General features: G+C 42.8%; 1 protein-coding gene across 1 annotated transcript in view; it reads right to left on the bottom strand.

Annotated features, from left to right (window-relative positions):
* Positions 1–14517, bottom strand: part of GIPC3 (GIPC PDZ domain containing family member 3) — a 196935-nt gene extending 182418 nt beyond the window's left edge. The window contains exon 1 of the mRNA XM_069740416.1: positions 14199–14517. Within this exon, the coding sequence (XP_069596517.1) occupies positions 14199–14462 (264 nt within the window). The 5' untranslated portion in view covers positions 14463–14517. The remainder of the gene's footprint in view (positions 1–14198) is intronic.
* Positions 14518–16340: the final 1823 nt, after the last annotated feature.

Raw genomic sequence — 16340 nt, 5'->3', positions numbered from 1 at the left:
TACCCTGCTGAGCATTCGGAATAGTCCTCACAACTGCTGTTCTCGTTCATCGTTCTCTACAGCTCTCTCTCTTTCTTTAGTTCCAGATGTTGCTAGTTTCTCATCCCCCAGTATGTTTTGGCTAGGACGCACCCGTATGACGGGAAGGCCTGGAGGTCTTCCGGGACCTAGAGACACCCCTCTCCCACTGTTGCCCCCTATGTCTTCTTAGGAAATTTAAGGTAGGCAGCCAACCTATAATTAACTGTCCTGCGGAGTTCGAAGTAAGGCCTAGAGTCAGTTACTCCCGCGGTGTTCCGGCCACCGGCTACGCGCCTCAGTAGGATGTTGCCTCGGTCTCACGGCACGACTCCTACTGGCTCTCCTATGTGCTTGATCTCGTTTACACTGTTCCACAATATCCTTCCCTTTGTGTCTCTTTCTTAGGATACCGCCGCAAGGTAGTGCAGGCGCGGTTCCGTTACGTTCTGTTCGCTAGGCACCTGCCAGGTTCCCACGCCTGACAGGGACCCCCCTGTGTCTTCTCCCTGCAACACCCCCTGCCACGGGATGTTGCCTGAATCCAACCCAGTCAGCTTCTGACTAACTTCCTCCCCAACCCCTAGTTTTACCAGTGTGAGGAGTGGCCCAATAAATAAAGCCTTTTTCTCCCCCTAGTGGCCGGAGTGTGAAGTGTAATGTGTTCTGGTGATACCTGGTCAGGAGAATTCCTTCAGTGCCATCAGACGTACCATCACTCCCCCTAGTGGCAGAGCGTCATACTGCAACGACCAGATCTCTGGGGCGCTGCATCAATATGATCACTGCACCCTAGATGAATTCATAGAGAGGTGTAGTTTGTAAAATGGGGTCACTTATGGGGGTGTTCTGCTGTTCTTGCACCTCATGGGCTCTCCCATTGGGTCATGGCACCTGCAAACCATAACAGTAAAATCTGGCGCTCCTTGCCTTCTGAGCTTTGCACTGTGCCTGAAAAATATTTTCAGATTACATATAGGGTATTGGCGCACTCAGGAAAAAATGGACCTCAGTTTGTTGTAAAAAAATTCCTATTAGCCCTTAGAAAATTAAAAAGTTAGGGCTAAACAACATTTTAGTGGTAAAAATGTAATTTATTTTTTCTTCAACGCTCAGTGGTATAAAATTCTGTGAGGCACATGTGGTGTTAATATGATCACTGCGCCCCTATATGAATTCATTGGGGAGTGCAGTTTGTAAAATGAGTTTACATATTGGGGGTTTCTTTTGTTCTGGAACCTCAGGGGCTCAGCCAATGTGACATGGCACCCTCAAACCATTCCAGCAAAATCTGAGTTCCAATATGGCGCCTCTTCCCTTTTGAGCTTTGCACTGTGGCTCAAAAGTAGTATTCCCCTACATATGGGGTATCAGTGTACTCAATTGATATTGCACAACAACTTTTGGGGTCCAATTTCTCCTGTTACCTTTGGTAAAATAAAACATTGGGTTGAAAAGATCATTTTTCTGGAAAAAATATGATTTTTTATTTTCACGGCTCTAGGTTATAAACTTCTGGGAAGCACTTGGGGGTTCAAAGTGCTTACCACACACCTAGATAAGTTCCTTTGGGGTCTAGTTCCAAAAAGGGTGTCACTTGTGGGGGGTTTCCACTTTTTAGGCACATCAGGGGCTCTCCAAACACAATCACGGCGAGACGCGGCTTACTATAGCTGCCTCTTGGTGGGAGAAGCCCTGTTCCTTCCCATGATGAACCCCAGTTGATTGTTCTTGGGTGAAACGCGTCGGGATGGGCGATTTATTTGGATGAATACATTCTTATTCCTTTAATCACTATTAATCTATGACTATGACTATTTCTCTGCATCAGTTTGATTAGAATGAACTAGGGGGTGTGTGCATTAAGAATTATGACATACTAAAAATGCACATATATGCTATATCTTTCTGCTCTCTCTATCCTTGTTTATGCACTATTAGATGAAAGGTTAACAAAAAGGGGGAGTATCAACTAAAACAGCTACAGTTATTTATCTATGTCTCTGTTATTGTGCACCAATAAGCCCCTAGTGTATAAGGTATCAGGACTTGAAAATTAAAAACCCTGAAATATATGAGAAGCACCCAAAATAGACTGATGCAGTTTCTGGTTAAGCACTTTAGCAGAACACCTTAACCCCCAAGGGTGGTTTGCACGTTAATGACGGGGTCAATTTTTACAATATTGACCACTGTCCCTTTATGAGGTTATAACTCTGGAAAGCTTCAACGGATCCTGATGATTCTGACATTGTTTTCTCGTGACATATTTTACTTCACGATAGTGGTAACACTTCTTTGATATTACCTGCGATTATAATTGTGAAAAAAAATGGAAATTTGGTGAAAATTTTGAAAATTTCGCAATTTTCCAACTTTGAATTTTTATGCCATTGCTCAACAATTTTTATGGTCCAATTTCTCCTGTTACCCTTCGTAAAATAAAAAAATTAGTATCTGAAGTAAATTTTTTGTGAAAAAAAGTTAAATGTTCATTTATTTTTAAACATTCTAAAACTTCTTGAGAAGCACCTGAAGGGTTAATAAACTTCTTGAATGTGGATTTGAGCACCTTAATGGTTGCAGTTTTTAGAATGGTGTCACTTTGGGGTATTTTCTATCATATAGTATTTTCTATCATATAGACCCCTCAAAGTGACTTCATATGTGAGCTGGTCCCTAAAAAAAAATGGTTTTGCAAATTTTGTTGTAAAAATTAGAAATCACTGTTTAACTTTTAACCCTAATAACTTCCTCACAAAAAAAAAATTTGGTTCCAAAATTGTGCTGATGTAAAGTAGACATGTGGGAAATGTTACTTATTAACCCCTTCCCGACCCATGACGCCACGTAGGCGTCATGAAAGTCGGTGCCAATCCGACCCATGACGCCTATGTGGCGTCATGGAAAGATCGCGTCCCTGCAGATCGGGTGAAAGTACAGCCCAGGGGGGGTGGCTTCGATCGCTCTGATTGGCTGTTGAAAGTGAAACTGCCAATCAGAGCGATTTGTAATATTTCACCTATTAAAACTGGTTAAATATTACAATCCAGCCATGGCCGATGCTGCAATATCATCGGCCATGGCTGGAAACACTGATGTGCCCCCACCCCACCCAACCGATCACCCCCCCAAGCCACCGATCTGTCCGGTACACTGCTCCGGCTCCCCTCCGTCCTGTGCTCCGCTCCCCCCATGCTCTTGTCTGCTCCTTCCCCCCGTCCTCCAATCCCACCCGCGTGCTCCGATCCACCCCCCGTGCTCCGATCCACCACCCGTGCTCCGATCCACCCCCCCGTGCTCCAATCCACCCCCCCGTGCTCCAATCCACCCCCCCGCGCTCCAATCCACCACCCCATGCTCTGATCCCCCCCGTGCTCCCCTTCACCCCATCATACTTACCGATCCTCCCGGGGTCCGTCTGTCTTCTCCATGGGCGCCGCCATCTTCCAAAATGGCGGGCGCATGCGCAGTGCGCCCACCGAATCTGCCGGCCGGCAGATTCGTTCCAAAGTGCATTTTGATCACTGTGATATAACCTATCACAGTGGTCAAAATAAAAAAAATAGTAAATGATTCCCCCCCCTTTGTCACCCCCATAGGTAGGGACAATAATAAAATAAAGAATTTTTTTTTCCACTAATGTTAGAATAGGGTTAGGGTTAGGGTATGTGCACACGTATTCTGGTCCTCTGCGGATTTTTCCGCTGCGTATTTATCAAATCCGCAGCGGATTTATGGCGGATTTATCGCGGTTTTTCTGCGCATTTCACTGCAGTTTTACAACTGCGATTTTCTATTGGAGCAGTTGTAAAACCGCTGCGGAATCCGCAGAAAGAAGCGACATGCTGCGGAATGTAAACCGTTGCGTTTCCGTGCAGTTTTTCTGCAGCATGTGCGCAGCGTTTATTGTTTCCCATAGGTTTACATTGAACTGTAAACTCATGGGAAACTGCTGCGGATCCGCAGCGTTTTCCGCAGCGTGTGCACATACCTTTAGAATTAGGGCATGTGCACATGGTGCGGATTTGGCTGCGGATCCGCAGCGGATTGGCCGCTGCGGATTCGCTGCAGTGTTCCATCAGGTTTACAGTACCATGTAAACCTATGGAAAACCAAATCCGCTGTGCCCATGGTGCGGAAAATACCGCGCGGAAACGCTGTGTTGTATTTTCCGCAGCATGTTAATTCTTTGTGCGGATTCCGCAGCGTTTTACACCTGTTCCCCAATAGGAATCCACAGGTGAAATCCGCACAAAAAACACTGGAAATCCGCGGTAAATCCGCAGGTAAAACGCAGTGCCTTTTACCCGTGGATTTTTCAAAAATGATGCTGAAAAATCTCACACGAATCTGCAACGTGGGCACATAGCCTTAGGGTTAGGGTTGGAATTAGGGTTGTGGTTAGGGTTAGGGGTGTGTTGGGGTTAGGGTTGTTGTTAGGGGTGTGTTGGGGTTAGGGTTGTGATTAGGGTTATGGCTACAGTTGGGATTAGGGTTAGGGGTGTGGGGGGTTAGTGTTGGAGGTAGAATTGAGGGGTTTTCACTGTTTAGGCACATCAGGGGTCTCCAAACGCAACATGGCGCCACCATTGATTCCAGCCAATCTTGTATTCAAAAAGTCAAATGGTGCTCCCTCACTTCCGAGCCCCGACGTGTGCCCAAACAGTAGTTTACCCCCACATATGAGGTACCAGCATACTCAGGACAAACTGCACAACAATTATTGGGGCCCAATTTCTCCTGTTACCCTTGTGAAAATAAAAAAATGCTTGCTAAAACATCATTTTTGAGGAAAGAAAAATGATTTTTTATTTTCACAGCTCTGCGTTGTAAACGTCTGTGAAGCACTTGGGGGTTCAAAGTGCTCATCACATATCTAGATAAGTTCCTTGGGGGGTCTAGTTTCTAAAATGGGGTCACTTGTGGGGGGTTTCTACTGTTTAGGCACACCAGGGGCTCTGCAAACGCAACGTGACACCCGCAGACCATTCCATCAAAGTCTGCATTTCAAAAGTCACTACTTCCCTTCTGAGCCCCGACGTGTGCCCAAACAGTGGTTTACCCCCACACATGGGGTATCAGCGTACTCAGGAGAAACTGGACAACAACTTTTGGGGTCCAATTTCTCCTGTTACCCTTGGGAAAATTAAAAAATTCTGGGCTAAATAATTATTTTTGAGAAAAGAAAACGTATTTATTATTTTCACAGCTCTGCGTTATAAACTTCTGTGAAGCACTTGGGGGTTCTAAGTGCTCACTACACATCTAGATAAGTTCCTTTTGGGGTCTAGTTTCCAAAATGGGGTCACTTGTGGGGGGTTTCTACTGTTTCGCCACAACAGGGGCTCTGCAAACGCAACGTGACGCCCGCAGAGCATTCCATCAAAGTCTGCATTTCAAAACGTCACTACTTCACTTCCGGGCCCCGGCATGTGCCCAAACAGTGGTTTACCCCCACATATGGGGTATCAGCGTACTCAGGAGAAACTGGACAACAACTTTTGAGGTCAAATTTCTCCTGTTACCCTTGGGAAAATAAAAATTTGCAGGCTAAAAGATCATTTTTGAGAAAATATTTTTTTTTTTTTCATGGCTCTGCGTTATAAATTTCTGTGAAGCATTTGGGGGTTCAAAGTCCTCACCACACATCTAGATTAGTTTCTTTGGGGGTCTAGTTTCCAAAATGGGGTCATTTGTGGGGGATCTCCAATGTTTGGACACACAGGGGCTCTCCAAATGTGACATGGTGTCCACTAATGATTGGAGCTAATTTTCCATTTAAAAAGCCAAATGGCGTGCCTTCCCTTCCGAGCCCTGCCGTGCGCCCAAACAGTGGTTTACCCCCACATATGGGGTATCAGCGTACTCAGGACAAACTGGACAACAACATTTGGGGTCCAATTTCTCATATTACCCTTTGCAAAATAGGAAATTCCAGGCTAAAAAAATCATTTTTGAGGAAAGAAAAATTATTTTTTATTTTCATGGCTCTGCGTTATAAACTTCTGTGAAGCACCTGGGGGTTTAAAGTGCTCAATATGCATTTAGATAAGTTCCTTGGGTGGTCTAGTTTCCAAAATGTGGTCACTTCTGGGGGATCTCCAATGTTTAGGCACACAGGGGCTCTCCAAACACGACATGGTGTCCGCTAACAATTGGAGCTAATTTTCCATTCAAAAAGTCAAATGGCGCGCCTTCCCTTCCGAGCCCTGCCGTGTGCCCAAACAGTGGTTTACCCCCACATATGAGGTATCGGCGTACTCGGGAGAAATTGCCCAACAAATTTTAGGATCTATTTTATCCTATTGCCCATGTGAAAATGAAAAAATTGAGGCGCAAAGAAGTTTTTTGTGAAAAAAAAGTACTTTTTTCATTTTTACAGATCAATTTGTGAAGCACCTGAGGGTTTAAAGTGCTCACTAGGCATCTAGATAAGTTCCTTTGGGGGTCTAGTTTCCAAAATGGGGTCACTTGTGGGGGAGCTCCAATGTTTAGGCACACAGGGACTCTCCAAACGCGACATGGTGTCCGCTAAAGAGTGGAGCCAATTTTTCATTCAAAAAGTCAAATGGCGCTCCTTCCCTTCCAAGCCCTGCGTGCGCCCAAACAGAGGTTTACCCCCACATATGAGGTATCAGCGTACTCAGGACAAATTGGACAACAACTTTCGTGGTTCTGTTTCTCCTTTTACCATTGGAAAAATAAAAAAATTGTTGCTAAAAGATAATTTTTGTGACTAAAAAGTTAAATGTTCATTTTTTCCTTCCATGTTGCTTCTGCTGCTGTGAAGCACCTGAAGGGTTAATAAACTTCTTGAATGTGGTTTTGAGTACCTTGAGGGGTGCAGTTTTTAGAATGGTGTCACTTTTGGGTCTTTTCAGCCATATAGACCCCTCAAACTGACTTCAAATGTGAGGTGGTCCCTAAAAAAAATGGTTTTGTGAATTTCGTTGTAAAAATGAGAAATCGCTGGTCAAATTTTAACCCTTATAACTTCCTAGCAAAAAAAATTTTTGTTTCCAAAATTGTGCTGATGTAAAGTAGACATATGGGTAATGTTATTTACTAACTATTTTGTGTCACATAACTCTCTGGTTTAACAGAATAAAAATTCAAAATGTGAAAATTGCGAAATTTTCAAAATTTTCGCCAAATTTCCGTTTTTATCACAAATAAACGCAGAATTTATTGACCTAAATTTACCACTAACATGAAGCCCTATATGTCACGAAAAAACAATCTCAGAACCGCTAGGATCCGTTGAAGCGTTCCCGAGTTATTACCTCATAAAGGGACACTGGTCAAAATTGCAAAAAACGGCCAGGTCATTAAGGTCAAAATAGGCTGGGTCATGAAGGGGTTAAGTACTAGATGGTAGCCCAATTCTAACGCATCGGGTATTCTAGAATATGCATGTCCACATAGTATATTGCCCAGCCACGTAGTATATTGCCCAGCCACGTAGTATATTGCCCAGTGACGTAGTATATTGCCCAGCCACATAGTATATTGCCCAGCCATGTAGTATCTTGCCCAGTGACATAATATATTGCCCAGCCACGTAGTATATTGCCCAGCCACGTAGTATATTGCCCAGCCACGTAGTATATTGTCCAGTTACGTAGTATATTGCCCAGTGACGTAATATATTGCCCAGCCATGTAGTATATAAAGTAGTATATAAAGGTTCCTCGCATCATGTTCTCATACACTTTATGCAGTATTAGCCCTCTGTGTCTGTACTGCTACATACTTAGGCAGGTAACTGGTTCATGCAGCTTTACATGAACACCTGAGCCTTACACTATAGCTGGTCCGAATAACTAAAGCAATTGTTACCATCCACCTCTCGTGTCTCCCCTTTTCCCCATAGTTTGTAAGCTTGCGAGCAGGGCCCTCACTCCTCCTGGTATCTGTTTTGAACTGTATTTCTGTTATGCTGTAATGTCTATTGTCTGTACAAGTCCCCTCTATAATTTGTAAAGCGCTGCGGAATATGTTGGCGCTATATAAATAAAATTATTATTATTATTATTATTATTATATTGCCCAGCCACGTAGTATATTGCCCAGTGATGTAGTATATTGCCCAGCCACGTAGTATATTGCCCAGCAACGTAGTATATTGCCCAGTGACGTAATATATTGCCCAGCCACGTAGTATATTGCCCAGTGACGTAGTATATTGCCCAGTGACGTAATATATTGCCCAGCCACGTAGTATATTGCCCAGCCGCGTAGTATATTGCCCTGTTACGTAGTATATTGCGCAGCCACGTAGTATATTGCCCAGTTACGTAGTATATTGCCGAGCTACGTAGTATATTGCGCAGCCACGTAGTATATTGCCCAGTGACGTAGTATATTGCCCAGTGACGTAGTATATTGCCCAGTGACGTAGTATACAGCACAGAGCCATGTAGTATATTGCCCAGCTACGTAGTATATTGACCAGTCACGTAGTATATTGCACAGCGAAGTAGTATACAGCACAGAGCCACGTAGTATATTGGCCAGTCACGTAGTATATTGCACAGCGAAGTAGTATATTACCCAGCCAGGTTTGTCACAGGTGAAAAAATAAAAATTAAACATATACTCACCTTTCCGAGGGAGCCCTTGTAGTCCATGGCAGCTTCCGGTCCCAGGGTTGGTATTAGCGCAGGACCTGTGATGACGTCGCGGTCACATGACCGTGACGTCATGGCAGGTCTTTGTAGCGCAGGCGCGCAGGGCCTGTGATGATGTCGCGGTCACATGACCATGACATCATGGCAGGTCCTTGTCGCGCAGGCGCGCTGGGCCTGTGATGACATCGCGGTCACATGACCGTGACGTCATGGCAGGTCCTTCTGCCACCGGAACCTGCAACGGAAGATGGCGGCCGGCGCGAGCTGCTACGGAGGGTGAGTATAGCAGGTTTTTTTTTATTATTATTATTTTTAACATTACATTTTTTACTATTGATGCTGCATAGGCACTGTCAATAGAAAAAAGTTGGGGACACACAGGGTTAATAGCAGCGGTAACGGAGTGCATTACCCACGGCATAACGCGGTCCGTTACCGCCGTCATTGAGGGGAGTATGCGGGTGACAGGCACTGACTGCGGGGAGTAAGGAGCGGCCATTTTCTTCCGAACTGTGCCCGTCGCTGATTGGTCGTGGCAGCCATGACAGGCAGCTGGTGAGACCAATCAGTGAATGAATAACCGTGACAGAAGGACAGACAGACAGATGGAAGTGACCCTTAGACAATTATATAGTAGATTTTGTGTGACATATATCTGTGATTTAAATATTTGCCAAATTTCCATTTTTTTCACAAACGCAAGTCATATCAAAGAAATTTTACCACTATCATGAAGTACAATATGTCACGAGAAAACACTGTCAGAATCATCAGGATCCGTTGAAGCGTTCCAGAGTTATAACCTCATAAAGGGACAGTGGTCAGAATTGTAAAAATTGACCTGGTCATTAACATGCAAACCACCCTTGGGGGTAAAGGGGTTAATGTTCTGGTGGAATCGTTTACCCTGTTCTTCACTCACAGCTCCCAATTTATCAGGAAAGTAGTCAAGGTGGGAATGGAGGAAATTCACTTTCAAACTCATCAGGCAACCTAAAGCTTGAAATGATTCGACACTCTATAGTCACCACAAATGAAACAGTGACGTGAATTAATGCACTTCTGCAAAGCCATCATCACTGTTGTCGAATGAAATTCCAACGCAAGTTTCTTGAAAGCATAAGGACCTTTCATTATTTTGTCACTAATCACCTGACTGCCAACAGCCAATCACGCAGTTCCTAGCGATGTTAATGGGGAAAGAAAATAAGCTGCCTGCCGATGATTCACACCAGAGTTTGCAGAGGAACCTATAGGTTTGTGGCAAGTCCTGACATTTAGGATTTTTTTCAATATTTGTTTCATTATCAAAACACCAAAATACATGGAAATTATATGAAAATAATCAAACAGCTTTTTAGTCGCAGACCTGTATAATCATTGTTATGAACTGCACATGTGGGCAGAAGCAGAAGTTACTACCAGTAATAAGGAGGAAAACTAGAACAGGAATTTCACAGGGCAGCTATTAAAGGGAATCTGTCACCCCGAAAATCGCTGGTGAGGTAAGCCCACCGGCATCAGGGGCTTATCTGCAGCATTCTGTAATGCTGTAGATAAGCCCCCGATGTTACCTGAAAAAGTAGAAAAAGACGTTATATTATACTCACCCAGGGGCGGTCCCGCTGCTGGTCAGGTCGGATGGGCGTCTCTTGTCCGCTCCGGCGCCTCCCATCTTCATTACAAGACGTCCTCTTCTGATCTTCAGCCACGGCTCCGGCGCAGGCGTACTTTGCTCTGCCCTGTTGAGGGCAGACAAAGTACTGCAGTGCGCAGGCACCGGGCCTCTGACCTTTCCGGCGCCTGCGCACTGCAGTACTATCTTCTGCCCTCAAGAGGGCAGAGCAAAGTACACCTGCGCCGGAGCCGTGGCAGAAGATCAGAAGAGGACGTCTTGTAATGAAGATGGGAGGCGCCGCAGCGGACCGGAGACGCCCATCTGACCTGACCAGCAGCGGGACCGCCCCTGGGTGAGTATAATATAACGTCTTTTTCTCCTTTTTCAGGTAACATCGGGGGCTTATCTACAGCATTACAGAATGCTGCAGATAAGCCCCTGATGCCGGTGGGCTTACCTCACCCGCGATTTTCGGGGTGACAGGTTCCCTTTAAATATCCAAATTGTCTCTTCAGAGAGGAAGAGGACTAGAACTCTAGTGCCACCTATTGGAAGCAATGATCCTAAAAACCAATATTGTCTCTTTAACAAGCTTTGCCCCATGATTAGGAATAAAAGCCAAACCAGAATCTCAATTTGCAGACACGGTGTTTCAGGTTACAATACGTGGCACTGAGTTAATCTTTTAAGATATACAGGTGCTTTTCACAAAATTAGGATATCATCAAAAAGTTAATTTATTTCAGTTCTTCATTACAAAAAGTGAAACTCATATTATATCCTGTCTGTATACTCCCTTTTGCCTCCTCCCCTGCCCAGGAGCTGTGGTATGATCAGACCATGTTCCTGTACGGTCAGACACGGCCATTACACAGTACACAACAGGGGCACATTTATAAGATTATCTCAGCACAGGGACATTTTATTCAACACATCCAACTGTGGAAATTATTATTATTCCAAGATCTTTTGAATAAAATGCACTTTTTTTGTGGAAAACCCCATTAAGTACTCTGTCACTTACAGAGAACCTAATAACTCATTTGCATATGAATGAAAACATCAATTACTCAGAAATGCAGCAACAGGTATAAGATATAAAGGTATTGATGGATTTACATTTCAGGGACCTGCATGCCCATATACTATATGTAGTTTGAGGGCATCAAGGAATGATCTTAGTGACAAATTCCAAATTTTATCTAAGGAAGTTGCTGAAGAAAAAAATGGGACTGCAAAAGTGCGTTTTAGTAAAGTGAGTCATTCAGAGTTTACCAACTGTGGCTCAAAGATGTTTTTTGATCTAAGGGGGCAAGGGATGGTGAGGAACTGGGTATTTTATAGTAGGCGTTCGATGTTACTCATCCAAGAAATGGTAGAGATAGAAAGTTTGCTGCATTTCAGCCAGTGTAGGAAAAATAGGAACACCACTTTAGATAAGTTACCACAGCAGAGATTGCTCTCCATGATTGTCCTAGACAAAGCAAAATGGCAACCTGTAGTCGAAAGAAGGCTTTTCCCCAGAGAAAATTAACTTTGTCCGCCACTTGAAGTACAGGTGTGGATGTTGCAGCTAAGAAGAGAGTCTTTACAGTGATGAGTGCTTGAGGTACAGTGAAGATGTTGCTATAAGATGTATTAATGGGCTTCAATGAAGGATCGGATCAGCGTTCGAGAGGTCTGGAGTATGGGACTACAAGTAGAGGAGATGTCATTCCTGTGCAGACCTTGGATGCCTGTGTATGGCGCATGTGACATGAGCTCAGGGCCCTCCTGATATAACTGTAATGAGTATACATCTGTAATTAGTTCTAACTGATATTTCTATCTTAGTTCCCCCTTGAAGAATTGTTGAAAATAAAACATAGTGAAGAATGTATTTTGGCTTCTTGTTTGGGTATTTGCAATACTCAAGTTTTAGCAGCTGGGAGTGTTGTTCTTCCGGTTTCAGACCTTATACCCCACCGCAAAATACCTAAGATGTGATGTCCCATAGGTATTATAATACTATACTACAAATGCTTAAATAGTTTTCTATAACATACCTGATCACTGGGAGGAAATAATTCTCTAAGTGATATAGGATTTACCTAATTTTATTGGTATTTTGCAGCATGGGATAAGAGAAAGGTCATTGCAATAACTGTATATTGTTAGAAAATCAAAGTTCTACCATACTCATTGTATAACAGATAAAGCCTGTGCCTGATAGAGCTCATTGATTTATAATTGGGCCGCCGTTGCTCTGCTGTGGTTTGTGTCATGTTGCATAAAGTGCTACTATTTTGTTAAGCAGAATCTGTCGCCACATTTTTACCATACATTCTGACAGCATGAGACAGGGACAAAGACCCTGAGTGAAAGGATGTATCACTTAGTTTACTGGCTGCAGCAGTTACCATTGAATCACATTTTTTTTTGTGATGCAAGTCTAGCAAAGTTCAGTCATTTAGATGTCTATAAACCCACCCACATCACATTTTTCTGTTTACATTGTATAGAGACAGAGAGCTGCTAATCAGTGTTGGGGATGTGGTTGGACTAGGAGGCACAAGGGCAGTTGTCCTCTAGTGATAATCTCCACTGATAAAACACTGATTGTATTGAAACAGCAAAACAAAACACAGCACAATAAGTGACACATTACTGGTGATGTCAGACTACAAAGCAAAAACCTAGTGACAAGTTCCCTTTAAAGGAAACCAGGTTTGGCTGATATAAGATGCAGCCACAGCCTTTCAGGGCATTTCTACAGCATTCTATAATGCTGTAGATAAGCCCCCGATCCGACCTGAAAGATAAGAAAAATAAGTTTTATTATACTCACTTGCCGCCATCCTGCTTGCTTCATGGCTCCCAGACACCGTGCTCCTGTGCAGCAGTACTTATTTGCCCTCTTGAGGGCAGAGCAAAGTACTGCAGTGCGCAGGCGCCGGGCCTCTCTGACCTTTCCCGGAGCCTGTACACTGCAGTACTTTGCTCTGCCCTTAAGAGGGCAAATAAGTATGGACTGGACAGCCCCCAGGGTGAGTATAATAAAACTTATTTTTCTTATGTTTCAGGTCGGATCGTGGGCTTATCTACAGCATTATAGAATGCTGTAGATAAGCCCCCAAAGGCAGTGGCCATAATTCGTATTGGCCAAACCTGGCCAGGTTCGCTTTAAATCTGCTTATACTGTCAGCGGAGGCTGTGAATGGATCCTCTCAGGAGTATGAAAGAAGACTAAGTGTCCACACAACACTTCATGAATCATGATGTGTTTTTTGCCACGATTTTATCAAGTTTCTAGAATGTATTGTCTGAACATAGCCTAAGGATGCATTTACACATCCCAAATTTCTATGCCGAAAATCACCCAGTTTAAAGAGGCTGCTAATCATCTGACTCTGAAACACTCATTCATTGGGTGAAATTATTTTTAAGTTTGCTTAAATATTTCCATGTGTAAAATGGACATGTGCTGCCAACATTAATGATAATATAAGACCAGAGCAATTCTAGGAAAGCCGATTTGAACAGACGAGGAACAAGGAGGGCATCATGTGACTTTTGAGCCCCAGGGTGGAGGGTTGCTTTATAAAGAGGTTACTCACTTATTAAAAGAGGTGCTGCTGCTTAACAGATAGAAACAGTTTCTTCTGACTGCTGTATAGTGGAGTAGCACCATTCTGGTAAGGTAGTATTCCCTTTTTTAAACCTTTTGACCACCATGGGTCCATAAATAAAATGTCTTAAAAAGGAGGACAACCCCTTTAAAGAAATACAATAATCTATAGGAATATAAGGATGGAAATGAATTGGCTTGGCATACTATAACTTTTAAAAACATTTACATCTACATTTGCAGTTCTCCTAAATCTCAATTGTTTTCTGCTAAACATTCTGGAATGCAGACGGCTAGCTTAAAAGACTAATAAAAATCTCACCTCTGTTGAAGGTATATTGAACACTTCTGCAATTTTAGTATAAAGCTCCTTGACATTCGTGAAGCCCTCAATTTTTCCAGTTGGGCTGCCATGAGCAAGCTGAGTATGGAAAACTAGCCTTGGCCTAACTCTTGGTGGATGGGGTGGTGCTGTGTTTCCTTGGGCTGAATCAGAGGAGACGCGTTGTCTAGTTTCCTTTGACTTCTGCTTAGTTTCTCTTTGGCCACTGCATTCTTTTTGTTCTGGGTCTACTCCGTTCTCCATGAGCTTGGTTTCCAGTTAATCTCTTCTCTACTTCGTTTTTTGCTCTCCTGCTGGATCTGTCCTGTATCACCTCTTTCTCAAAAAGGAATGCTAAGGGCACAATGACAGAGATAGCATTGGAGAGATGAATAATTAACACTAGGTTGCTCTGAGTGTACTCCCAGTAAAACGATCCCTTGTTGCGAATAAAAAAGCAGTAATTCAATCTTGTAGCTCAGGTGGTTCTTCACCGCTCTGTCAGCTCTAAACTCAAGGGATAAGAGAATGCTAGGCCTAGTTGTATGGAAAAATGCTCTCTCAGGAGACATGTCACCTTATTATCAATTAGACAAACATTAACTCCTTCAGTCATGCCTGCATATGGTCCATGTGTTCTTCATACTGTATCGCATACAATATAAAGATTGTCAGCTTCAATAAAATACTTAATTGAAGTCTAGGTAAGTTGTATATACTGGATATAAAAAGTGTACATATCGAGGTTAAAATGCCAGGTTTTAGTCATGTAAAGAAGAATAATTTCAGAGCATTTTCCATCTTTTATGTCAGCCATAATTTGTACAAATCCATTGACAAACAAACTGAAATCATTTTGAGGGGGTTAAATAAAAAACAAACAAAGCTAAAATAATATGCAAAATGTTGCATAAGTGTAATAGTAATTGGGCATGTAGTTGTGATCAGAATAAGTTAATCACATTAAAGGCTCGCTCACACTAGCATATAACGGACGAGTGCAATCCGATAAAAAAATCGGATTGCACTCAGACCAATGTAATTCAGTGAGGCAGAGCAGATCCACCCATTTTTTCTCAACTGTATTTGGCATGAGAAAAAAAAATCTCAGCATGCTGGGATTTTACTCCGAAATCAGACAGTTTGCTTGCCTTACGGACCATCAGTACGGCATCCAATTTTTATGGATACATTACAATTCTGTTGCATAGAAAACTGTAAATGGTCCTGTAAAAGATTAATAGCAGCTGAGTAAACAAATGGATTGCATAAGGACTGCACACGGACAGTACACGGACAGAAAACATCATTCCACTCTCCTGGATGAGAATGGAACCAATTATTTATATGCAAGAGTGAGCGAACCTTTAGACTCATGTTAACCTTTTTACCCCCAAGGGTGGTTTGCACGTTAATGACCGGGCCAATTTTTACAATTCTGACCACTGTCCCTTTATGAGGTTATAACTCTGGAACGCTTCAACGGATCCCGGTGATTCTGACAATGTTTTCTCGTGACATATTGTACTTCATGATAGTGGTAAAATTTATTTGATATTACCTGCGTTTATTTGTGAAAAAAATGGAAATTTGGTGAAAATTTTAAAAATTTCGCAATTTTCCAACTTTGAATTTTTATGCAATTAAATCACAGAGATATGTCACAAAATACTTAATAAGTAACATTTCCCACATGTTTACTTTACATAAGCACAATTTTGGAACCAAAAAAATTTTTTTTTTGTTAGGGAGTTATAAGGGTTAAAAGTTGACCAGCAATTTCTCATTTTTACAACACCATTTTTTTTTAGGGACCACATCTCATTTGAAGTCATTTTGAGGGGTCTATATGATAGAAAATAACCAAGTGTGACACCATTCTAAAAACTGCACCCCTCGAGGTGCTCAAAACCACATTCAAGAAGTTTATTAACCCTTCAGGTGTTTCACAGGAATTTTTGGAAAGTTTTATCTTACCAAGGGTAACAGGAAAAAATGGACCCCAAGAGTTGTTGTACAATTTGTCCTGAGTACGCTAATACCCGATATGTGGGGGTAAACCACTGTTTTGGCGCATGGCAGAGCTCGGAAGGAGCGCCATTTGACTTTTCAATGCAAAATTGACAGGAATTGAGATGGGAC

Source organism: Ranitomeya imitator, chromosome 1, assembly GCF_032444005.1.
Source record: "Ranitomeya imitator isolate aRanImi1 chromosome 1, aRanImi1.pri, whole genome shotgun sequence".
In the NCBI taxonomy this organism is placed as follows: Eukaryota; Metazoa; Chordata; class Amphibia; order Anura; family Dendrobatidae; genus Ranitomeya; species Ranitomeya imitator.
Note: the sequence above shows the minus strand (reverse complement) of the source record. Positions and strands in the feature narration are given on the sequence as shown.